This window comes from Pangasianodon hypophthalmus, chromosome 17 (assembly GCF_027358585.1).
Source record: "Pangasianodon hypophthalmus isolate fPanHyp1 chromosome 17, fPanHyp1.pri, whole genome shotgun sequence".
Taxonomy (NCBI): Eukaryota; Metazoa; Chordata; class Actinopteri; order Siluriformes; family Pangasiidae; genus Pangasianodon; species Pangasianodon hypophthalmus.
The window spans coordinates 6,933,782-6,960,498 of record NC_069726.1 but is presented as its reverse complement, the minus strand read 5'-3'; the positions used below and the strand labels follow the sequence as shown (position 1 = coordinate 6,960,498).

General features: G+C 40.7%; 1 protein-coding gene across 3 annotated transcripts in view; it reads left to right on the top strand.

The window, feature by feature from the left end:
• The window catches only part of ttc28 (tetratricopeptide repeat domain 28), a 207,744-nt gene that overhangs the window by 171,433 nt on the left and 9,594 nt on the right, over positions 1-26,717 (top strand). For all 3 annotated transcript variants that reach the window (XM_026943887.3, XM_034312754.2, XM_026943890.3), the window contains 7 exons: positions 2,680-4,021; positions 5,662-6,185; positions 10,386-10,495; positions 13,370-13,499; positions 14,855-15,073; positions 16,718-16,886; positions 24,272-24,412. In XM_026943887.3, the coding sequence (XP_026799688.3) occupies positions 2,680-4,021; positions 5,662-6,185; positions 10,386-10,495; positions 13,370-13,499; positions 14,855-15,073; positions 16,718-16,886; positions 24,272-24,412 (2,635 nt within the window). The remainder of the gene's footprint in view (positions 1-2,679; positions 4,022-5,661; positions 6,186-10,385; positions 10,496-13,369; positions 13,500-14,854; positions 15,074-16,717; positions 16,887-24,271; positions 24,413-26,717) is intronic.

The window sequence follows — 26,717 nt, the reverse complement described above, 5'->3', positions numbered from 1 at the left end:
AAAAAAAAAAATCAATTTATCATTATTAACAAAATAATTGTAACTTATACCTACATGTAACTTTTGCATGACTTACAGTAGCTGTGAAACAGTACGCCTCATGGGACACAAGCTACAGTCATTGATTTGACAGTGTTCACTGTGCCTTACAGTACATGCTGTGGACACAGCATTAGCAAATGTATATCCAAGACCAGTCGTGCAGAAACAATTCCCTGTGGGCTTCATGAGTTGAGCTTTTACCACAGAGATACAATTATGAGCGTCTGGCACATTTTGCTGAGAGGAGTGCCATGGGAATCCTTCTCAAACCAGTCTCTAATATGGGCTTTATCTTTCAGATGAGGAATCACAGGGTTAAGTAACAATAATTGTTCACAGAAAACTGAGGGCCATTTAAAAGAAAATATTTGATGAAAAGGTGGTGTAATGGGCCCTTGGTGTCCAGGTTTTAGGTTGGCACTGGCCCTAATTGGATTTTCCACATGCTGCTAATTTTGCTTTGGCTTACTCTGATTGACAATGAGCAGATGGGCGTCTATTCCCTCCATCCATTCTTATTGCCTCTTCCACCTCACGCTCACTCATGCACACACAGTGCTGCTGCTTCCAATGTATAGGGACCTGATTACAGTAATATGAGGAGTGTTTTCATGGAATTGTGCAAATATATCAGAAATATGCAGAGGTTTGTGATTATTAAATGCTTTCTATGAAATTAATTAAACGTTTTGTTATTCTTTTGTAAGTTTATTTGTATGTTTAAATACATTAAAAATAGCATCAAACTTTGAATGGAAGTCTCTGGAAATAAGGGTCCAGTAGTGCTGCAAGATTTAGTCTTACTGCAGTCCCAGCATTCAACAGCAGTGGCTTCAGTAGATTAGTGGCCGGTGATAAAACGTCCGTATTTGCATGGTATTTTTTGCAGTGCCGCGTTTTACTGTAATTGCTTTGAAAATAATTATCAGGGTTTTTTTAATTGCATTGTAATTTTTAAGTAAGTTTCAATTCAAATGTGCAAATAAAGAGCAAGGTAAATTAATGTAATTTATGTAGTAACACACACAAAAATAATACACACCCAAAATAATAAGGGCCCAATAGTGGAGCAATGTGTAGCTTTGCTGCCTCACAACTCCAGGGTTCCCAGTTCAATCCTGAGCACAGGTTATTGTCTGTGTAGAGTTTTACATGATGTTCTCTTGTCCTTTTGGGTTTCCTCTGGTTTCCTCCCACGCCCCAAAAACATGCCAGTAGGTGAATTAACTGTACTTAATTGCCCCAAGATGTGGTAGTGGTATCCATGTACCATCCAGGATATATTCCTGCTTCACACCCAGTGTTTCTGGGATAGGCTCCACATCCACTGCAGGCTAAAGCAGGTACTGAAGATGAATGAATATAGACATATCTGACTCAGACTTCCTTCACTGGAGTATATTGTTGATGTGTGACAAGTCTGATAAAGGCATCAGCTTGACTGAGTTTATAGAGTGCACTAGTGTCACAGTGCTGGTCTGTGTGTAAATCTCTCCATAGGCATGATGTTTTGTTAATGTAGAGGAGGATGAAGGTATATGCTTCATGTTGAGGAACTCTGAAGAGAAGTTTGTTCAGAGCCCTTAGAAGGCTAGAATCAACACGCAAGAGCACAAGCATACTGGAGCATGCACCAACTATCCAGTGGCTTACAGAGTGCATCAGTGTCATCTGCTGATGCCAAGCCATTTAGACAACACCGGGTCCTCAGTCCATGTAATAACTGTTTTATCTCTCTGTGTGACTATTTCTGCATGAATTTCCCATGGCTTTGGGCTCCCCGGTGACAGAAATCATTTTTGGTTAGTACGATTATACCAATTACACAAGCGTCACAACCAGCTGCCCACTGTTAGTCCTACTCACAAGTCCTGTTTTCCGCTCATCCCAGCACTTTTCCTGATCCATCTGCACTTAGCAGATGGCACTCTGGGTTAGTGGAAGAAAGGAACCGATTAGGGCATGCTGGGATCTGGAAGCCAAATCTCATGAACCTAATATTAATGTCTCCTACCACTCTTGCACTCAAACCTATTTTCCACTGTACGTATTCATTAGCCTTTCCACCACTCGGCTTCACTAATCTAGCCACAAGATCCCATCATGCACTGGGAGCAGAGGGACAGGATTTCAGCACCACAGTGGTAATGATTATTTTATGGAAAAGTACAAAGACAACAATGTGGATCTTAGGAGTTCTCCCAGGACACAAAGAGGTTGAATGTTTTGGACTTTTTTATCTAAAATTCTCCATCCCCTGGATATAAATAGCTTTGGCATGAAAGACGCTGAGAAGAAAGCAGAACTAGACCTTTATTATTCCAAGATATTTTACAAACTTGCTCTTCAATTATTAAACACACTTTGCTTGAAACACCAAAGATTGCATGATGTTTGCCCATGCTAATTTCCAGCACAGAGATTGTGAAACAAGCAACTAATCCTGAGCCTCTTTATAGATGCTTCAGCTTTTTCGATTGATTAGATGTCAAGAAAAACATTTGTTGTAATCAAACACAATTTCAGTGCTAGTTTTGACAGTTGTAAAATTGAACGAACATAGGTTTACACAGGGAATGATTTTGTTCTTTAAGTCTTATGGAAAACTGATCAGCATCTTCTTCCTCTTCCATATAGGAATCATCCACCAGATGAAAGGAGATTATGAGACAGCTCTGAAACTGCACAAAGCTCACCTCTCCATAGCTCAGGAGCTGAATGACTATGCCGCCCAGGGCAGAGCTTATGGCAACATGGGCAATGCTTACAATGCCCTTGGTGTCTTTGACCAGGCTGTACGCTACCATCGGCAGGAGCTGCAGATCTCAATGGAGGTTAATGACCGCGCGTCACAGGCCTCCACCCATGGCAATCTGGCTGTTGCGTATCAGGCCTTGGGGGCACATGACAGAGCCTTGCAGCACTACCAGAATCATCTGAACATCGCCCGTGAGCTCCGTGACATCCAGAGCGAGGCCCGTGCTCTGGGGAACCTGGGGAACTTTCACTGTTCACGAGGGGAGTTCCCACAGGCTGTGCCCTATTATGAGCAGTACCTACGGCTAGCACCTGACCTGCAGGACATGGAAAGTGAGGGCAAGATTTGTCACAATCTGGGTTATGCACATTATTGCCTGGGGAACTTCCAGGAAGCTGTCAAATACTATGAACAAGACCTGGCTCTAGCCAAAGACCTTCATGACAAGCTGAGCCAAGCCAAAGCTTACTGCAATCTAGGCTTGGCTTTCAAAGCTCTAGGTGACTACAATAAGGCTGAAGAGTGCCAGAAGTACCTTCTGTCCTTGGCCCAGTCACTGAACAACTCACAGGCCAGGTTCCGTGCTCTGGGAAACCTGGGCGACATCTTTATTTGCAAGAAGGATGTTCCTGGTGCTGTGAAGTTTTACGAACAACAATTGGCGCTGGCACATCAGGTCAAGGAGCGAAAGATGGAGGCCAATGCTTATGCTGCTTTAGGTGCTGCCTACCGGATGCTGCAGAAATACGACAAAGCCCTTGGTTATCACACGCAAGAGCTGGAGGTTTACCAGGAGCTAGGAGACATCCAAGGTGAGTGCCAAGCCCATGGGCACCTTGCAGCTGTGTATATGTCACTGGGTAAATACAGCATGGCCTTTAAGTGCTACGAAGAGCAGCTGGAGTTGGGGCAACGACTAAAGGACCCCAGTGTGGAGGCCCAGGTCTACGGCAACATGGGTATCACCAAGATGAATATGGGTGTGATGGAGGAGGCCATTGGCTACTTTGAGCAGCAGCTGGCCATGCTGCAGCAGCTCAGTGGCAACGAGGCAGTGCTGGACCGCGGCCGTGCCTATGGCAACCTGGGAGACTGCTATGACTCGCTGGGCGACTATGAGGAGGCAGTCAAGTACTATGAACAGTACCTGTCCGTGGCACAGAGTCTCAATCACATGCAGGACCAGGAGAAAGCCTACAGGGGGCTGGGAAATGGACACAGGTAAGATGCTTTTTTTTTTTTTTTTTTTTTTGCTAACTGTGCATAATGTAAGATGCCTAATATAAATCATTGCCTACTTACCACTGAATTGTGCTGTGCAACTTTTAAAGAAAATTATGTTAGATCAATCAAGGATTTGTCTCAGATTAGGGTTCAAATTAGACGATTGATTTATTATTAATGTGGCGACATTGCGATAGTACTATATATAAGACTAGAGCACAGTGTACTATATATTCGTAAATTCTAAGACTAGAATTGAAAATAAATTAGTGTTTTTTTCAGAAATGCCCTGATTGCCTGCAGACTCACCACCATGCTCATTCATGTATACAGTGAATTCACATTTATACTCTTTGGACTATCTGTGAATTTGTTAGCAGCACAGGTGCAATTAAGCGTGATTGACAAAACTGTCGGTCTGTGCACAACCACGCCTATCCTGTTTGCCGTTATGGCAGTCTTCATGCAGCATACCACCCATCATCTTTAATTAACATCCAATCATCTGCTTAAGTGCTCCACCACCATCTCAGAGCCCTCTGTCCATTCTGCTTACCCAATCTTCTTTCTGGTATAAGTATATTGACATGGGGAAGGGGTTGATGAATGGGCTTCTGCAGTGGCTGATGGGAAGATGCTACCAGCTGGAGAGTTGTAACGGTTGGGGGTGGAAAAACCCATATTGGGCCTACAGTATACCAGTTCCAGTGAAGCTATCATTCATCAAACAGTCCCTGTCGTCCTGCTGCAGCCCCCAGGAAGGTAAATTACATTGTCAGCAGGGACAATGCGCCAGGTTTTCCCCCATTGAGAGAAAGCTCGCCCTCGATACTCGAGACGCATCCAACAAGAGGCTCATTAAGGCCAGACATTAAATGCTGTTTGTTTCATTTACATGTGACAGTCCTGATGGCAGTGTAATTCCAAGTGACTGCACCACAAGGCGCAATGATGCATGGCGTCTTAAATAGCAAATCTGTCCCAGCAGTCGCCTTGCATGAATGTAGTCAGGCCTTCTAATTCCTCAGAGAGACAGTGTTGGATGATGTTTTCCACATAAACCTGCGAAGATAGTTTTCTCCCAAAGGACTCCAAATTATGTGGTGAGAGGCTACATTTCTCATTCCGAATAAGTCTATGGGTAGTGTATCACATATCCCATAACATTTTATTTTTCAAATAATTCATTCTGGTCATGTGGTATGAGGTCTCATGAGACTCGGGTCTCCTCATACTGTGAAACTGGAGCGATATTGCTTCTATATTTTAAGTCTTGGTCTTTGATTTTCTTGAAACGAGTTCAGTAAAGATCCAATTTTTGTTTCTTATCCTACTTAGTGATGTTCTGATCCTACCTAATATTGATGTTCTGTTAAAATTGTAGATTTGTTTTATGCAGTTTTCCCAGCTTCATTAAAGTATTTTATTGCATTGAATGGCAACACATTTTCCAGTTGCCAGTTATCAAATGAATCATTCTATTCTCCAACTAACTTGTGGTCTGATATGAAATATAGCTTGTCAGAGTAAAGCGGGTAAAAAGGCAAACAACAATTCCTGGACCATCCCATTTCAAGTGAGATATGTAACTAGTGTGTGTGATATGCATGATTGATGTGCTCCCCCTATCCCTTTAGGGCTATGGGCAACCTGCAGCAGTCGTTGGTGTGCTTCGAGAAACGCCTGGTGGTGGCCCATGAGCTGGGAGAGTGCAACAACAAGGCACAGGCATACGGAGAGCTGGGCAGCCTGCACAGCCAGCTGGGCAACTATGAACAAGCTATCTCATGCCTGGAGCGCCAGCTAGCCATCGCCCGAGACACTGCTGACCCGTCTCTGGAGGGCCAGGCTAGCTGTGGCCTGGGTGCTGTCTATCAGCTCATGGGAGAGTATGACACCGCACTGCAGTTCCACCAGCGGGACCTTCAGCTCGCTGAGGAAACAGGAAGCGCAAGCTGCCAGGGAAGGGCCTACGGCAACCTGGGTCTCACCTACGAGTCGTTGGGCAACTTTGAGCGTGCTGTGGTGTACCAGGAACAGCACCTGAGCATTGCTGCACAGACTAATGACCTGGCAGCCAAGACACAGGCTTACAGCAGCTTGGGACGCACACACCACGCCCTGCAGAATTACTCACAGGCTGTCATGTACCTGCAGGAAGGTGAGAGAGAGAATCAAAAATGAATAATAATTTTAACTGGACTACAGATAACTAAAAAGCATATCCCTCAACACTGGCAGATTGATGATATAGAGGCTGTCATTAACAGGTGACTTTGTGCTCTTTCATAATTACAACTATGAATAAGCAGAATCTTTTTACCTCAGTCCTGTCAGAAATACTGATAAATCTATTTGTTATACCAAACCCTTCTCCTGCTGAGAATTATTCCATTTGAGAGCAGGCGGGTAGGATGGAATCTTATTATTGTAACCATAACTGTGGTTACAAAATGTTGCTGTAGGCCAAACGTTGTTGTGAGATTATTGAAGGAGGCGTGTGACAAGTTTAATTTTGATTTTGATGTGTTCCCCCCTCTGCTATTCTCCGTTTTATATTAGGAGGGACTACTCTGCCTTCTGATTGGGAAAGAAATTAAATTGCTTATTTCATTTGCTTATTTACCACTTTGCCTGATAGTGTCTGAACTTGAATTCCAGAGAGAAAGTTTGAATGTGATCTGAGTATGGCAGAAACATGCCCATTTGGTAGTGACCATATGCTGAAATTTGGCCACAGTACTTTCTTCCGGATTCTGCTTTCCATAAGCAAACTTAATACAGTTTAGTCTAAGGGTCCCTAAATCCAGTCCTGAAGTATATCCTGCTTTAAACACACATAATTATCACATCATGAATAAGTTGGATCAGGTGTGTATTAGGGAATACTTTAAACGAGGCAGAGCAGCTGGCTTTCAGGACATGTGTTGAGAACCTGGGATAGGTCACCAACTACCAGGATCATACTGCAGTAGGATTTAATAATTGCTACCCATTCAACCACAAGCTCATGGACTCATACTCTCAAGCCATATAGTAGTCATGCTCAGTCGTGCCATACATTATTACTAGCCATATTTGTCGTTAGAGTGAGAACTTGAGGAGCTGATGGTGGTGGAGGAAATGGAAAAAAACCTATTTGTTCCAAACAAAGAGAGCTCCTGCTTCGCACCTGCCATACCAAAGCATAGCGTCCCTTTGCCTGACAGCCAATTAGCTCAATGTGGCCTCTACACTTGTGTAGAAGTGTGATTGCACTTGTGTGAAAGACAGCAGCTGTAATTAAAACTGTGTAGTGCACAGAGCCGTGCTTTTCTTGTGTAAGAATGTGCAAATGGGCTTACTGTGGGAATGGCCGCCTACTCTTTCCATGTGTCCTCACAGACTATGTGTGAATGTGTGCGCGCATGTGTGCACTGTCTGTACATTTCTGAATTAGAGCTGCATTTGGTGTGTGTCCTTGTCCATTACAGCCACATTGATCTGTAGAGTCTATAAAAAGGTTTACTTGTTGTGAGCCTTTGACTAGAGCATGCACCGATGTTTGGTGAGGGAGTAAAAGTAAACAAATGTTAATAGAATGCTCACAAGCTGGCATGGAGAGTGGAGTGCTTCCACATTGCTCTGTTCGTCACTCCTTAGATACACTGCCTGTAAGAAAGGCATCCAGATAAGGAAGCAGAGCTGCTTTATTTTATCTGTTCTGTGACTGGATCACTGCTGAACACATGATCTGCTCATACAGGTAACCTGAGCACTGTGACGTACACTTCATCTATTCAGAGTCATCCATTAGGTTATTCAATAAAGCCACTAAAGCCTTCAGCCCATTCGGGTGAATAGCTAAAATGAATAGCTGATATTAATCAATGGCTTGAAGAAAACAGATAAACACATTGACCGTTCTAGCAGTGTTTCGCAAAATTTGAATGGTCTTGTGAAAGAAAAGTCCTTGCGGGTCACACAATATAAACAGAGAGATGGAGAAGGTGATTAGAGGTTGCACTGAATGGATAACCTATTTTGGAACAGGTGATTGCGTTCTTCAGGGTCTTTGCAATTAAATCTCAATATCGGTGCGACCTGCCAGGACCTTTGCAAGCCATCCCAAAGACGAAGAAGAAAAGGCAAGAAAAGGCAAGAAAAAGGGTCATTGAGAAGGAAAGGAAGGGGTTGTGGGGTGAGAGAATGTGCTTTGTGGTGAGAGCAATTCTGAGTAAGAGCCATTAAATGCAGGTCTGAGTCTTTGTCTCAGGGAATGGTGTATAATATGATATATTATATATGATATAATTAAGAATGAATGAATAAATAAATTAATAAATAAGTGAATAAATAAATATGAGTTTATATAGCACTTTTCATATATGGACTACATCTTAAAATGCTTTACATGTTACAACGCACATGTCAAACTCCGTATTTGACCGGCAGATTTTTGTTTGTTTTGACCAATAATATTGAAACAGCCCGTAGTACCTACTACTCAACACTTTCGCACTATCTATTGCTCAGCACACATGGGCTCACATCTCAGTGCTGAAACACTGGTTAAGACCAACACCTATCTGCTGCATTTGATGCAACTCGGACCTGCTTCTAAAGACAATTCATAAAAAAAGTGGGGTTTTGGTCTATAGTATGATTCAGTGATTGATTCCTGAAATGCATCATTCAGTAGAGACTGAAATATGTAGAGAAAAGAAGTGGTGATGGATTGCAAAGATAAAACAGATGGGAGACTATTCTATTTTTTTTTAGCAATTCTGTTTTCTTCTTAAATCTCTTACTTGCCTTTATATATTTTCAATATTTGGAAAACAAATATGAGGTCTATGTATCCTATATAAGGGGTTGCACGACTATTCATTTTTAGTAGTCGGGCAATGGGTCTAATTCAGATAAGCATTGGACAGTTCCATAGTTAAGGCAAACACTAGTGTAGTTCACCTCATACTGAAGTGATATCAAAGTGAAAACATTCCATTAAAAAAAAAAAAAACATTCCCAGTTTACACATTGCAAATAAGTACACCCAATAATTCAGTAACTTGTAGAAGTTAGACTTTTATAATTTATAGTAAATTATTTATAGATTTTTATTATTTTATATTATTTATATATATTTATATATTTTCTGTAGGAGTTTATTAATCTCTCACATTGTTTTGAAATTTGAAATTTTGGCCCCCTCTTCTTGACAACATTGCTTCAGTTCATTGATATTTAAGGGCATTTGTTTGTGCACAGCCTCTTAAGATCCCACCACAGCATCTCAGTGGGGTTGAGCTCTGGACTTGGCCATTCTAACACCTTGATGTTTTTATTCTTTAGCCATTGAGATATTGATTTCCTGGTGTGCTTGGGATCATTGTCCTGTTGCATGACCCAATTCCGACCCATCTTAAGCCTCAGGACAGACGGCCTCATGTTTGTCTCAAAAATATTCTGGTATATAGTGGAGTTCATCATTGTCTCAATGACTGCAAGTTTTCCATGTCCTGGAAAACTTGCCCAAATCCTCACCACTCCACCACCATGCTTGACAGTTGGTATGAGGTGTTAGTGGTGATAGGCTGTGTTTGGTTTTCACCAAACATGGCGCTGTGCATGATGACCAAATATCTCCAATTTGGTCTCATCAGTCCAAAGGATACTGTTCCAGATCTTTTGTGGTTTGTTCAGATGCAATTTTGCAAACCTAAGTTGTGCTGCCATACTCTTTTTGGAGAGAAGGGGCTTTTTCATAGCCGCCCTTACATGAAAGCATACATGTTCAGTCTTTTTCTGATTGTGCTGTCATGAACATAAACATTTAATGTGCTTAAGTCATGTAAGTCATATGATGTAGCTCTTGGGGTTTTCTTTATATCTCTGAGCATTTAACAGTCTGAGCTTGGACTTCCCACTCGTGGGAAGATTGGCAATTGTTTTCGAAGGCTTTCCAGTTGTAAGCAGTCCTTTTCACTGTAGAATAGTGAATTTCAAATTGTTTGGAGATGGCCTTTTAACCCTTCCCAGATTGATATGTTGTGTTTTTTGTTGTCACCTGAGGTTATTTGTTTGTTTATAGAAGTTGGTGAGAACCACACAATTGTTATTTAGGCCATGATAAATAAAAACATAAAACTGAAGGAGGGTGTACTTTCTTTTCCCCATGACTATATTGAAATACGATTAGCAAAATATATTTTGACATTTTTGAAAATGTGTTTGGGTGTGTTTGCTAACTGGGACAGGCTGACAGCTGTAATGTACTGTTCATTTTTGATCACATGTTTACACCTCTAAATACTAAACAAGTCAGAAAAATGGTGCAAAATAACAGTGTTGTCTCTCTCTCTCTCTCTCTACCTCTCAGGTCTGCGTCTGGCGGAGCAGCTGGGCCGGCGTGAAGATGAGGCCAAAATCCGTCATCGTCTGGGCCTCTCACTGTGGGCCAGCGGTAACCTGGAGGAGGCCCAGCACCAGGTATATACACACACACGCACGGATGCACACGGATGCACACACAAGCACACACACAGACGCACACAAAGAGAACCAGCCTAGTGATCCGTTTGGCTTCGCTGACTTGACTCAAGTGGCCATAACCCTACTCAGATAAAATTAGATCCTCCTAGTGTAGTGTAATGACTGGCCTGTAGTTGCAGTTCTTGTGTGTGTGTATGTGTGTGTCTCTGTTGTGAATCATTGTGGAATTGTCTCCAGCAGTGCCTTGATTTTAAGAGACACACTACAAGGCAGAGCTTGAAGAGAAGGAAGGCAAGCTGCTCCACACACCCTCCCACTTAGTCCCTAATTGATCCAGTGCTCTCGGTGCAGACACTCGGCACACATCCCCTGTCCTGTTTGAAAAGCGTATGGGTTTGCTTTATTTTGTGTTGCGAAACAGTTTTTAAACCAGTCCTCCCTCCCTCGTAGACATACACAGACATACACTTCACATTAACTTGACCTGCTCCGTCTTTGGTCCTTTATCCATTTGGAGATTTTTAGGATTGCTTTCTTGCCGCTTGGTTTTGGATGTCACAGGGTCGGACAGGGTCGCCAGAGGTTGAGATTGCTTTCAGGCTGCTTTGGTTTCAATTTTCTAGGAAGCCAGATGGAGCTGTGCTGGCTCTGCTATCGTCTAGTCCTGCCTAGTAGGGTTTGAAAGAGCTCTTTAGGGAGCACTGTGATTCTTGCATATGATGACATTTATTTATTTATTTGTTTTCTGGCAACGTTGTGTGTGTGTGTGTGTGTGTGACAGTGTAGTTACTTATGTACTGAGTGTCTTTGGGGAAAGTAGCTATGTTGGAAGGTAATGTGTTTATATCATTATGCAGCCTGACTGTAAATTAAACGTTCTTGTCGGTGGGGACGAATGTCCTTTAGCTGCAGCCGAGAGGGTCATTACTCTGTTCATCTGTGAAAGCTGCTGTCAATCAAAGAGGTGCGTCTTGCATGAGTGAATGCACAAATCCAGAGGAGACATCCACACTCAGGTTGTTAATGATTAATAATCAATGATCACGACGTTAATGTTAATAATCAATGATATCCACTTAACTGCAGTTAAGAATAAAATTTAATAAAAATATCTCATATTGAATGTTAACACTGAACAATTTTTGATGTTATAATCGAGCAATTTTATCATTCTTGATTGTGATGAATTCTATATATATATATATATATATATATATATATAAGGAAGAGTAGTGCAATGATTAGTGGGTGCATTTTCATTTTATTTTCATTTTAATATACATGTTTACATTGACGTTCCTGCAGTGGTGGCCTTATCAGGTTTTCTGTTAAAAATTGATCGATAATTGTTATCGAAACATTATCTACTGTCCATCATTAAATGTTTATATTGAAATGTTTGTGTTATTTTTAGCAATTATGGTTCTAATTTGTTGGTCGGTGCTATATTTTCTTATCCTGGAGAGAAGTTAGCGGTTGGTGACGTCACAGGTAGACATTGTTAATGACGTTTATTTGGAGAAAACTTTCAGCGACCTCAAACATAAGTGATACCATAATCCAGTGTAAAATTCGTGATGGCAGCACACACACTTAAAGTTCAAGAATGTAATGCAGGTATACAATGCAGTTGCGCTGAGATTCAGCAGAGACTTGTCTTGGCCAGATAGAGACCTAAGAGGTGATGAGTGTGATGTTGTCGACGGAGGTATTGCCATAAAAGTTGAAGCATTGGAATCTTTTTTTGAATAGCGTGTGTGGATGTGGGTGTCTGGAGTCTTTATGAATGGGCCTAACATGAAACTGAAAGAATTCAACAGCATTAATCGTGTGTGTTGAGTACTGTAAGTAAAGCTGCCTCTTCCGCTGTGTGCGTGCATGTGTGTATGTTTGTGTTTGAGACGGATAGATATCTTTGGACTTGGCTCGTGCAAATCACAGGCAATGTGAGAGTGTGTATGTACGTGCGGGTTTGTGTGCTGCAGAAGCATTCCACTCTTAATTGATTGCAGGCTAGCCTTGGCGGATGCTGACGAAAGGAACACTGCATTCCACTCCCGCAGCTCCACTAGGCAGCGTGCACACAAACACACACAACTCAAACACGCTTTCGTCATGCACTCCATCTCTAAATGCACATAAGTGCGCACGCAGACTTTAAAATGAAAACTTCATATAATCACCAGTATACGTGCATACACAAAAACACACAGTCCACCACTCTGACATTTACTGTTCCTGTATGTGTGTGTGTGTGTGTGTGTGTGTGTGTGTGTGTGTGTGTGTGTGACACTATGGCTCCATCTCTCTGTCTGAGTGAAGGAAAGGAATAATTATAGAGAAATAGTGCGCCATTCACACCATACAGACCCTCTTTATTCATCAGGCTAAATGAAAAACAGACCGGCGCTAAGGCGCAAACAAACATCAGCCTATGTCTCGAGCTCTGCTCACTCAGACACTTCCTCTTACAAACATCCCTCTTTCACCTTCCTCCCTTTTTTTTTAAAAGCCCCATTATCAAGTTTAAATTGCTGTCTAAATCGACAATCAGCTCCTGTTTTGTGCCTCAAGAATGAGGTGTACTCCATTTGGTGTCTTATGAAGGAAGGTGAGGGAGAGGGAAAGGGAGAGGACATTCCCCTGCTGCAGAAAGCCTGTTGCAACATGGGAGCATGAGTTTCCAGGCGTAGAGGTTTAATGCCACCTGCTGTTCAGTGCAGGGAACTGGAAAAAATGCTCTTTTGAGGTTTCCATGACAATTTTCAGTATCGAATTTTGCACAGGATGTGCTTGTTTTTTTGCGCATATAGGATCTTATACAGTAAATGATCTGCAAATATATGCTTGTTCTTTCTTTTCCTCCTTTAGTTGTATCGCGCCTCAGCTTTATTTGAGACCATTCGACATGAGGCTCAGCACAGCACCGATTACAAACTCTCCCTGTTCGACCTCCAGACCTCCTCCTACCAGGCTCTCCAGAGGGTCCTTGTCAGCCTTGGTAGGCATTTTGCATCTTCTCTCTTACAACTGTATGACAGTTATTTTTCAGCACAAGATGTGTCATTGTTCCAAAGACATAATGTACAGTAAAATAAAGAAAAATATTAATCTTAGGTACTCATTTTGAGTATACATTAACAGTCATACATAAGATAAACATCTGGCATTGTGCTGGTTCCTAACCTTGAATTGTATCTACCAGATTTCTCCCAGCCACAAACACCGCTTCATTCTTGCACCATAAACAATAGGTTCGGAAATTTCTCATGACCTTTAGTTGTTCAGAATATAACTGCACTTTAGAAAGAAAAGAAAAAAGGTGTTATTTTTATAGATAATTCAAATATGTTCATATGTTTTTTCTGTACTGTGTAAAATATCAATAGTTAATATGGATAAGACAAGTGCATGATGTGTTTCATTTTAAAGATTTAATTTAAAAAATCGGCAATAGAATGCAAATCATATGGAAGGCGCTTCTCCGAGAAGTAACCTCATTAAATCTAAATAAAGAGGATGAAGCGTTGGTGCTGCTTAATGTTATTAGAAATAATGCAGGCTCATCTCAAATGCCCTTTCCAGACTCATGAACAAAATGATTAATCAATGCACATTTCAGTTTTACCGATCAAAAACTGCTTTCTACCAGCAGATGTGCTTAAACTCCTATCAGTCCTAAGACTAGATGCAGGTTGAACACTCCTATTCACTTGTATTCATTTTCCTGTGCATGAGAGCATACTGTTTACATTATAATATAACTTATGGCTCAATTTTTTTCATTAACATTAAAAATTATTATATAGAGATTATGTCCAGGGTTTTGACTTGAGATTACCAATAAGAGATAAATGTGAAAATATATGTGCCTTTAGTTCCTGTCGCATTCCCTTTATCTATTATTTTTTTCACAAGTATGAACACACACCTGCCACCACTAAGATGCCCAAACATATGAAGGGTTTTGTGTAAATATTGTTTAAATTGCTAGCAATTGTGATGAAGATTTCATATATTGGGTGTTCAATAAGAAATCAAAGGGGCTCTCCTGAGACATCCATCACTAAGTAGTCAACAGAACATGAGGGTTTATCTGTTTCTGGGAAAGCATCCAACCAGAGCAGCATGCTCACCTGCTGTACTAAGCGTCCACTCCAAGGGCATCTATAATATATCATACAATACAATTATACTGCTGTAACATCTAAAGAGATGGCCAGGGTCAGTAGGTTCTGGCAAAGAGCACACTCACTGGCAAATAATGAACAGAACAGAAGGGTGAAATGGGCTGCAAGATGCTGATCCTGTATTAGCATGGCTACAGTGTTAATGTGAGTCTAATACTGATCTCAGGTCACCACGATGAGGCGTTGGCAGTGGCAGAGCGAGGCCGAACGCGGGCATTTGCTGACCTGCTTGTGGAGCGGCAGACGGGCCAGCAGGATTCAGACCCGTACACACCCGTCACTGTGGAGCACATCTTGGACACAGTGAATGGTCAGCGTGCTCTGGTGCTCTACTACTCAGTGGCTGCTGGTTACCTGTACAGCTGGTTGCTGGCCCCAGGTTCAGGTAGGAGAACACACGGGAGCCGTACTGATTTGTGAATATTCAGGCCTGTGTTATTTTGGTGATGTGCTATTCTGAGAGACTGTGGTGTGCTGCACAGTTTGTTTTTGCTTTTGGCAAGGGATCATTTTTCTCTCTAAAAAAATCCAGTGTATAATGAAGACATTTCAGAATTATGTGCCTGTGATCAGTGAGGGGATGGATGTATAGAGAAATTGAGCAGTTGGATGGATAGATGAATAGGGTGGGTGGATTGGATGGATAGCTGAAAGGATGAAAGGTAAGAGTACATGGGTGGGTAGTTGAATGAGGTGAATAAATAATAAACAGGTGAATAAACAGGTGAATAAATGGGTGGGTGAATAGATGGGTGGTGGAATGCAATAGATGGATAGGGTAGGTGGATAGAGAGATTGGGTAGGTAGATAGATGGATTGGATGGGTAGATGAAAGGTTGGATCTAAGAGTACCTGGGTGGGGAGATGGATGAGGCAGGTGGGAAAATGGGTGGGTGAATATGGGTAGTGGAATGAAATGGATGGATGACTGGGTGGGTGGAGAGATAAGGGAATCTAAGAATAGGTGTTTGGATTGATGCAACAGGTGGATAAATAGGTGGTGGAATGGATGGATGGATTGGGTGAGTGGATGGGGGACTGGATAAGGGGCATGGATGGGTGGTCAGATTGATATATTGGGTGAGTCAGTTGGTTGATTGGAAGGATAGTTAGGTGGATTGATGGAAGTTTGGATGGGTTGGGTAGGTAAGTGAGTGATTGGATGGATGAATAAATGGATGGATGGGTGTGTAGGTCTCTGTGAGGGAGCCAGAGGTGTGAGACAGACCCAGAACACACAGTTGGATAAACAAGCAGAGCCTAGTCTGTAGACATGCTGAGCCTCTGTCTGTCCAGACATACACACACACACACACACACACACACACACACACTAACAAATCTGTAAGGCCTTAATTGTGTTCTTATGCTGTGTCTGGCACACACACACAGACAGAGCTGATCATTTTGTGTGAAGCAGCCATATCCCTCACACCTTCTGTTCCCTGCAGCTCATTGTCTGCTGCCTGCTGCTTGGCGGTAACTAGTAAAAAGCTGTGAATTAACGCAAAGCGGCAGTGCCACCTGCCTCCCTATTCCTCACACATCTTCTCCCTAAGACGTGCACACACGTATTCACACGCATACACACACACACACACACACACACACACAGCCTAAAACAGACATCTCAATATTATACTGACATACACACACAAACAAACTCTCACTCCAGAGACACAGCTGTCACGGTTTATTTTATTTTCTCTGACCTCATTCTACTTCTCTTTCTGCAGCTTCTTACAGGATGGACTTTGTCCTTCAGCACAACGAATTACTACTTGAAGTTTGGTGTTTAAAACAAGGAAGCAAGAATAATATGCTATTTAATCAGTTGTAGTTCTGAAAATCTATTCAAGCTCTTTCTTCCTCTTATGTTATCCATGACCTTTAAAGCAAGGAGAATTACTTACACTGAGCCAGAGAGAGCACACCACAGTGCATTTATTTGTTCTTATTACAAAATATAATAAAATGACCTTTTATATGTGCACATATTGCAGTAAATCAGTTCCCTGTACTTTGTCAGGAATTCTCAAGTTCCACGAAGTGTACCTCGGTGAAGGGGCTTCGGAGAGCGGGCCATCTGACTTCCAGGAGGCTGGGGGCGGGTCTGTGCAAGGGGGTGGAGCCTCGTCCCTGGAGCAGCACATTGCCAATGCAAGAGAAGCTCTTGGTGTGGATGCCTACTACAGCAGGTGAGCACCCTAGACAATTTGGACAGTGTGGCAGAGAGGGACTAAGGCTATGTTCATCTATTACCAGGTTGCAGTGATACAAATATGATTTTCTGCCTTAATACGAAACAGATCTTATGCTCTGATACCAAAGCAACACATTATTTAGAAATATGTTCTCATATTCAGTAAAGCAACTGACTGAGGGACAGTCAAATAATTCTTAAAAACTTGTATGACACAAAGGATTTTTTCATGTTGGACAAGTTTTTAAGAATTTTAAATGGCTTATTTTGACCAAAACAGAAACGTCTAACCCTAAAAGGAAATGAGGTTCTGTCAGATGTGTGACCTCATTACAGTATGTAATGTGGGCTAAAGAATCAACAAATTAATATCTAATTTTACTTCTGACATGAGGAACACTGCATTTGATTTTGCATGAGAAGTGCACTATCATTTCCCATATTGAGGTCGTGTAGAGGTCGTCTTTGCACATCTATAATAGACTGTTAGTCTCAGTTGCCTGAATGTGCCCAGCAAATATTACTGATTATTTGACTGCCCCTCACTAAGGCAGCTCAGCATGGCTCCAGTAAAAAGCACTTGAGATATAAACTAATCTCAAATCAATATTAGAATGGTGAAAATAGAGGGAGGAGGAAGGCAAGGTGATGGACCCCTACAGCTATTCCAGTTCTGGTGTATGAATCTGGGAGTATTAAAATAAATTCAGATGGATGCAGTCACATTAGCTGGTGGTAGTAAGTGCAGCAGGATGGAGCACTGTGTGTTTGTGTATGTGCTGGAAGTTTATCCCCGAGGGACCACTTCTTACCACACACACTGAGAAATAAGCAGTGACAGCTGGACGGGGGGCATCCGGTCTCGCTGATAAGTTCATGACCTAAAGTACACAGGTTTATTTTAAAGGATCTTTCTGTGGAAATTGTCTTTTCCTGTTCTGGTGGTTTTTAGGCTATAAGAAGTTGAAGGTACACTGAGAAAATGAAACCTAGTGCAGTATCTTCAGTTTAGTAGTGACAAAAGATCTCCCCATTAATGATCACAGACTTCATTTAGATGTGACTGGTCAAAAGCTGAGACACCATTCAGTGCAAGCAAGCTTGTCTCAAGTCTAGGCACGTTATAAGCTGGCTAACTTCCTGTTATAGTGCATCAGAGCATGCTCATACAAGTTTCATTGAAACAGCCATGTTTTCTAAAATACATCTTTCAATTAATACATTTTATACCACAGCGCTGTTGAATTCTTGATTTTAATTTGGTGTTTAATTTTCTACCATTGATAATTTTCCTATAACAGCACATCCTGCTGTGTTTTATTTCTTACGTAGTATTCACTGGGTGTCTGCGTGTAGATATTAATAAATAGTGGACAGTGAAAATGAGCTGGGAAAGACAGAGGCGGAGAGCTACAACAATTCAAATATATAGAGTAAAAAAAAAAACTTACTTGTGTTTCACAGACTTATGCAGTTTAGCACTTTTAAATGCTGTGAGTGATACCAGCAGGTTCAGTGGTCTGTTTTAATTCTAAACAGCTACTTAGATGGAATCTGAAAATCAAAAATGGCGGCAGTGGTAGGGAGAAGAAAGGAAGTATGGGCAGGGAGGCATACAAAGTTACTGAACAGTGAGAATTCCCTGCCAGTGTAACGTTGTTACGTCAGTGTCACAAGATCAGGGACAGTTGTACACTCGTGAGTTCATTAGTAATGAGGTGTGAAGGATTTTCCCACTAAACTGCTCTCTAATCACAGCTTTTTTTAATTTAGTGCTTGGGCTGTACTTGCTGTAGTGATTTCCTTCCTATTCATGCAGCCTACATAAGCTCGTCCATTCAGCAGGGAGAAATGGAGTAGAAAGGGAGGGCTGAGTGTGAATTAGCTGCTCCTGTCTGTGTCCAAGCCTGCCTCTGTCTCTAACTACTACTTACTATTGCACTAACACTACACAACCTGCTGCCCAGTTACTGTCAGATATGTCCCGTATGAATTTATGTGCTGCTGTTGAAGAACATTTGGACTAAAATAAATAAATCTACAAGTCTTTTCTCTTTTGATACTGTGCAGTCTTTTTATTCACTAGCCATTGCTGCTAGTCGAGGCGGCGGAACAGAGAGACAGACGGTAAGGAGATGCAGGCAGATGGTAAAGAATGCAGCTAAATATACTTTGATAGTCTGAAAATATTTAAGACTACATGAAGCCAATTCTACAGTCATCTACTCTAGACTATACTAGGAAAAATTCTTTTGCTTTATTAAACCGTTAACACTTGCTTGAAGTGGAAAGAAGTGAGGGATCCCACACCCTCCTGACATGTGTGCATTTTAAGAATTGGTACGTCCATCATCTATTATTATTATCATTATTATTATTATTATTATTATTATTATTATTATTATTATTATTATTACGTCCACAGATTTATTATTTGCACATTTATTCAATTGAGTTATTTAACAGTGTAGCCTAAAACAGCACCGAAGCTGGAATTGTAATTTGTGGCCTGTGTGTGTAGGCTGTTAACTGAAGTGCAGTTAGGCACATTCTTTGCTGCACAAATAAAACAGCTTAAAAACAGTGATGTCCCAAATGAGTTTTTGTCTATCAAAAAGTCGACTATTCGACTACCTATTTTTTAAATTACTACTACGACTACTAGAAATTAGTATAATACGGGTTACATGGGGAAAAAAAAAAAAGCTGGTGTGAAATGTTATTCCGAAAAGCCTTTGATTTGTCCTCTGAATGTATGTAATATTAAGACTTTTTCAAGCATTTAATTATTTAATTACTAATTCTTCATTGCAGAACTTCGTAATACACATGTATTTGCAGCATTGTTTGTTCGTTTGTTTGTTTGATTGTTTATTTATTTATTTCGTATCCCGAAAATATTCCTCCATACGTATGTGTGTAAACAGCTACAGACCATTTATTTAAATCTTCTCTTTTAAAGTCTCTTTGGTGTGAGAAAGGTGCTACATAGATAAACATTAGTAGAAGTTCTAGTCTTGGCTAGTCTTGGTAGTAGCAGTAGTAGTAGAAATAGCAGTAGTAACAGTAGTAGTAGTAGCAGTTATAGTAGTAGTACTAGTAAGAGAAGTAGAAGTAGTAATAGTAGTAGCAGTAGTATCAGTAGTAGTAGTAACTAAAATAAGAAGCAGTAGTAGTAGTAATGAAAATAGTAACAGTAGTAGTACTAAAAATAGTTGTAGTAATAACAGTGGTAATATTAACAGTAGTAGTAATAAAAATGATAATAGTAACAGTAGTAGTAAAAATGATAATAGTAGCAGTAGAAGTAACTACTGTAATTTTGGTTATATCCTGTTTAAATGAATGGCTCACTTCACTCAAAAATGTTTCTAATAAATGCTTGTAAAAAAAAAAAAAAAAAGCTTGTAAAAAATGAACATGGTTCACGCTCAGAGCCAGTTAATATTATGCAAATGAGATCACGCTAACTGCTTCCCATTCGTTGATTTCGTTCATTGTAAGACTCATTAGTAGTTTTTGGTTGAATCGTCTCTTTAATGAAAACATGGCTATGCGAGTAAATAATGCATGCTCTGCATTCTTTTTATCATTAACAGATAAATCATACTTTATTTATAGAGCTTTTAAGCAAATTCATTTAAACTCAGACGGTTTTATCACTTCTGAATAACTGCATATTTTCAGTGTGAATAAGTAGATCTGTGCTGTTATTGTCAGCTTTGACATGCTAATTGAGCGAGTAATTCCAGCTCGGCAATCTGCACACATCTGCAGTTGTTAACGTTTATTAGGTGTAAATGAAAGCATTTTGGTGGTGTAATAGGAGCAGATAAGAGCCAGTTAACCCAATACAACACAAAATACTCATCTTATCTGCTCTAATCAGAATTAAAGTGTTTTCCTTTTTCATTACGGCTAATCAGACAAATTTATTTCCGCGTACGCTTGCTGCAGAATGACTCGTTTGTAATTATCTCTGATAGTGTACGTAGTATTTTCATCATGTGTGAAATTGTTTCTGTATTTCCTCATTGCATCTTAATGAATTCCGAGCATGGCAATATGGCAAATTCAATAGCTACATGCATTTTCCAGATGCTGAGAGAGAGTGTGTGTGTGTGCGTGTGTGTGTGCGTGTGTGTGTGTGTGTGTGTGCGTGCGTGTGCGTGCGTGTGTGTGCGTGTGCATGTGCGTGCGTGTGTGTGTGTGTGTGTAAAATTATGAGTGTTGGTTTGTCATTGCCCTTCTTTGTGTGCATACGATTGTGGTGCAGATCATGTATGTGCCTGTGTGTGTGTGTGTATGTGCATAAAATTATGAGTGTTGGTTTGTCAGTGCCCTTCTATATGTGTGCATATGATTGTGGTGCAGATTGTGTGTGTGTGTGTGTGTGTGTGTGTCTGTCTAACTAAGTATGAGTGTGGGTTTGTCGTTGCCCTTCTATATGTGTACATATGATTGTGGTGAAGAGTGTGTGTGTGTATGTGTGTGTGTGTGTGTGTGTGTGTGAGTACACAGAGCAAAAGGAATGCACAGAGCTGTTGTGGCTGAAAACACGGAAGGATGTTTTTCTCTTCAGGACGCATTGCAACCACACACACACTCTGACACACACGGAAACAGGAGCAGTGTGCATTTCTTCCTAGTACAGTCATCTTTTCCTCACTCTTCTACTCCTTTTTCGTAGCTTACATTGGCGCCTGGTACTTTGGGAGCAACCACCATGTGCACTGTCAGCACACAGACAAACACAGCACACACAAACACACAGATATTAATCTGAGATGGCGTTATTACACACACTCCCCACTGAGCCTTAATAGAATTTAGCGCATTAGGGAGTAAGTACTGGCTAATATATTGCTGCTAGCCTGAAAGTAGATTTGCAGGATCTATCTTTGCGCAAAACCCTTTTTTTTATCAAGCTTTTCTGTCTATGTTATGGTATGAGTAGGGCAGCTGTGGTTGTAATGGAAACAAATGAACATCAGTTCCATTTAAGATAATAAGTAAGGAATAAAACACTTGGGTGTTCTGTTACAAGAAAATAATCAATAATAGGTTGGTATGCTGTAGCCCAACATGAAGTGGAGCTACAGTTCCCACCCTGAAGTTTATTATTTCCCGATAACAGCACATCCCGAAGTGTTTTACTCCACTTATACTACTGCAATTTGCCAGCACTAGTTATTTTTATGCCTCTGCCACTTAGTAGTGGAGACATTATACTTTCAAGTTGTCTGTCATCCATCCAAGACTCTCGTTAGCAAGATAGCTCAAGAACGAGTGGTTGAATGTTTGTAAGATTTATCTGGAAGTTTCATTGTAATCAAAAGATGAACTGAATAGAATTGATTAGATATTGACAATTACATATTTTATTTTTTATTTATTTATTTTTTTTAAAGAGCTTCTGCCAACACCACCGACCAATTAGAATCGAGCATTCAGCAATTCTGGGGTATAAAACATATATACATAATACACCGATCAGCCATAACATTAAAACCACTGACAGGTGAAATGAATAACATTGATTATCTCTTTACAATGGCACCTGTCAAGGGGTGGGATATATTAGGCAGCAAGTGAACAGTCAGTTCTCAAAGTTGATGTGTTGGAAGCAGGAAAAATGGGCAAGAATAAGGATCTGAGTGACTTTGACAAGGGTCAAATTGTGATGGCTAGGTCTTGTGGGGTGTTGCCGGTATACAGTGGTTAGTACTTACCAAAAGTGGTACAAGGAAGGACAACCATGGAACTGGAAACAGGGTCATGGGCGCCCAAGGCTCACTGATACGAGTGGGGAGCAAAGGCTAACCCTTCTGGTCTGATCCCGCAGAAGAGCTACTGTAGCACAAATTGCTGAAAACGTTAATGCTGGCTGTGATAGAAAGGTGTCAGAACACACAGTGCATCACAGCTTGCTGCGTATGGGGTTGTGTAGCTGCAGACCGGTCAGAGTGCGCATGCTGACCCCTGTCCACTACCGAAAATGCCTACAGTGGGCATGTGAGCATCAGAACTGGACCATGGCGCATTGGAGGAAGGTGGCCTGGTCTGATGAATCACGTTTTCTTTTACATCATGTGGACAGCCAGGAGCGTGTGTGTTACTTAGCTGGGGAAGACATGGCACTAGGATGCACTATGGGAAGAACGCAAGTCAGCGCAGGCAGTGTGATGCTCTGAGCAGTGTTCTGCTGGGAAACCTTGGGTTCTGGCATTCATGTGGAAGTTACTGTGACCACCTACCTAAGTATTGTTGAAGGCCAAATACACCCCTTACAGGACTTACAGGATCTGCTGCTAACATCTTGGTGCCAGATACCACAGCGCATTTTCAGAGAAGTCCATGCCTCTACGGGTCAGAGCTGTTTTGGTGGCGCAAGTGGGACACAATATTAGGCAGGTGGTTTTAATGTTAAGGCTGATCGGCATATATATACATAATGCATGTATGCTGAAATGTATTGTATAATATGTTAACATTATATTTTTATTCTATTTTACAATGCGCATATTATTGCCAGTTATATGTATGGGTGAATATATGGATCACAGTCACAAGCAGTTTTATATATTTCACACACATTGTGGTTTATGTGGACAGGTTGATGTGTAATATATGAAACATTGTATGTGCTAGTATATACCACAAGGCATATAATTCCGTATGATTTTCATTTATTCATAGACGTTGACCTACAGCAGTGTGTGAGATGCATTTATTTGATATTGAAAACAATCTTGGAGTTTTTTGCTGACGAAAAGAGCAGAAAAGTGACAAGTCATACGGATTATTAGATATGCTACAATACATTTATATGCATCAGGAAAACATGAATATATTATCATATATTGTTCAACTTTTTGCAATATACTATATTTGCATGGTATGTGGGTGTGCGCTGTGATTTTCCAAATTTTACAAAATAAATAGATTTGGAGTTAAAAGTAGAATGGGACAATGCAGCAGTGACTCAGCTCTGCGTCTTGGACTGTAGTGACATGATCTCTTTCTTCCTCTCTCCCTCTCTCTCTCTCCCTCTCTCTCTCTCTCTCTCTCTCTCCTCTTTATCTCTTTCTCTCATGTCAGTGGAGATCTGTTCTCTTTAGACTACAGCCAGCTGCATAATTGAAATGCTGACTGGCACATTAAGGTCCTCTTTCAGCCATTTTGACTATAAAATTGATGTTGCTTGTAGCAAATGCGCAGACCTGAGGAAATCCATAGACTCCAGAGATTTACAGAGGAGCGATAAGTGATTTCATAGTTCCATCTGTATAGCAGTGTATATTATGAAGGATGTTAAAAAGCCATGTCTGGAAAGAAAGCGTGGGTGTGATGATGCATTGTGTTGTTTCACTTTGGCAGAGCGTGCTCCAGCAGTGAAACCGAGAGCGAGGCGGGTGATCTACTGGACCAGCAGTTTGAGGAGCTCAACAACAAGCTGAACTCAGTCACTGACCCAACTGGCTTCCTCAGAATGGTGTCCAGAAACAACCTCTTTAACAGGTTAGATAACAAACAAACACAGTGGGTTCTAATTTTGCTGAATTTACAGTTGAGGTCAAAAGTTTACATCCCCCTTTCAGAACTATCTGCACTAACTACTACTATCTTCTTAACTAACTACTGCCTCTGAAGGGCAGTACTAAATGAAAAAATATAATATTTAGGCAAAATAAGAAAAATGTACACATCTCCATTCTGTTCAAAAGTTTTCACCCCCCGGCTCTTAATGAACAAACAAGGGACTCATGAACAGCTATCACTAAACAAAAAAACACAGCTGTGGATCATTCAGGTAACAACACAGTATTAAGAATCAAGTGGATGTAAACTTTTGAACGGGGTAATTTTTATAAATTCAACTATTATTTTCTCTTGTGGACTATATGTAAACATCTTTTATGTGAAATATATTATTCAGGTCAGTACTAAATAAACAATAACATGTATTTGTATGATCCCTCTTATTTTGGTAAAATAATTAACATTTTGCAGATTCTGAAAGGGGGATGTAAACTTTTGACCTCAACTGTATATACACGTGGTCCCAGAGGTAATGACCTCTGGCCATACTATGTGACGTAAGCCTAGTATACATTGTAGTTAAACATGAAATGACAGTGACCTGGATGTGTTTTTTCAGTTAATGTTGGCAATCAAGAAGAACTACTACAGTATCTTCCTTCAATACAAGTAACCTAATGATAAAACATCATTATGGCCTTTAAACAGCATCTTTAATAGAGAGTGCAAGGGCGGCCAACCTGAGCACGTAGAGTAGTGTCAACGCAGTGAATTGTGCTCACACAAAGGTGCGAGCATGGAGCAGTGAAGTGAGCATGCAGAGAAACTGTCAGGCCTCAGAGCACTTCAGTTCTGTGAGCACTGAGCACTGATGAGACGTGCATTTCCATATCTTAAACATAACACTCAGCACAAGAGGTTCATTGCCAGCAGCACACACTGTACAGCAAATAAACTTCAGTAAACGCTGGCTAGGCAAGAAAAAATGTCTACAGGCAATGCTGGATGAGTGAAAAATAACAGCTCTTACCCAGTATATTGTTCTTGACAATCAGCCACTATCGGTCATCCTTTAGTAAACATACTTTACTTAGAGCTATACAGAAACATTTTTCTGCACAAAACCTACTCTTCTACAGTGAAACGTACTTAATCCAAGGTAACTAATGTAGCTGACAACTGTTTAAATCAGGGAAACATAAAGAGAGCTAAATAAAATGTTCCATGATGCCTTAATTGATCAGAACTGTGCAGGTTATTTATTTTGGTATCAGTGTCATTATTGAGTACCACAAATAACCTGGTTTAAAACAATTAGATCAATGCATCCCTAATAAATATAAAAGACTAATACCAGTTAGACTAAGGCAATAATATACAAATGAGAAGATACAAATAAACATCTAATAATAGCTAAATGTATTAAGGTCAGTGGTTAGAAATAGTCATGATAATCATGTTAATTTGCCATCTCTGCAAATTTTCAGTTTAATGTGATTTGCACCCACATTTAATTGGGTGTTAACCTATAAAAGAGCACATTCTTACCACAGTAGTAAACAGTTTTAATTAGAAGAATGAAGAAGCATGCTAACTGAAAGAAAGTCCAATTTCTCACACAGTAAACTAGAAGTGCGCACACAGCAAGATGTAGTCTTGTGGTACTCGAGGCCGGCCGTGAGACCACACGTCAATGTTTTTAGCCTTGTCATGAACTCAGGTGGAATTCTTCTCGGCCTCAGCCTACAGGGACACGGAATAATTTTTCAGCACCACCCGAGACCACAGGATCATTTCCATGATCAAGTACTTGTAACGTTCCCGTCACAGTACAGAATGTCTGTCTCTGCATCTGAAGTTATATAGCGCCTGTAAGTTTCAAAATACTTCATCTTCTTATGTTCAGAATAATATAGTATGTGTAATGCATACACCACTAAGGTGTGCAGACAGAACCAGAAAGCCTGATGCTTAGGTGGGTGAAAGATGCTGTGGCTACTGGTGAGAATTGCAGTGCAAGTTGTGATGATTATTTTATAATGTTATATCTATATATTATGTGGCACCTGGGAAAAACCTTCACATGATGAATTTTGACATTTTCTACTGTATGATAACTTCACTTTTTCCTGAAATATGTTTCTCTTTTGTATCTCAACCATAAACGTAGGTAGATCATTTTAACGTTTTGCTCCCGCAAACTCACACTTAACTAGCAAAGTTTTAGACATCTTTAGGCAGACTGACAGTTTCTACTGCAACGTTTATTAAACTGGCTGAACAT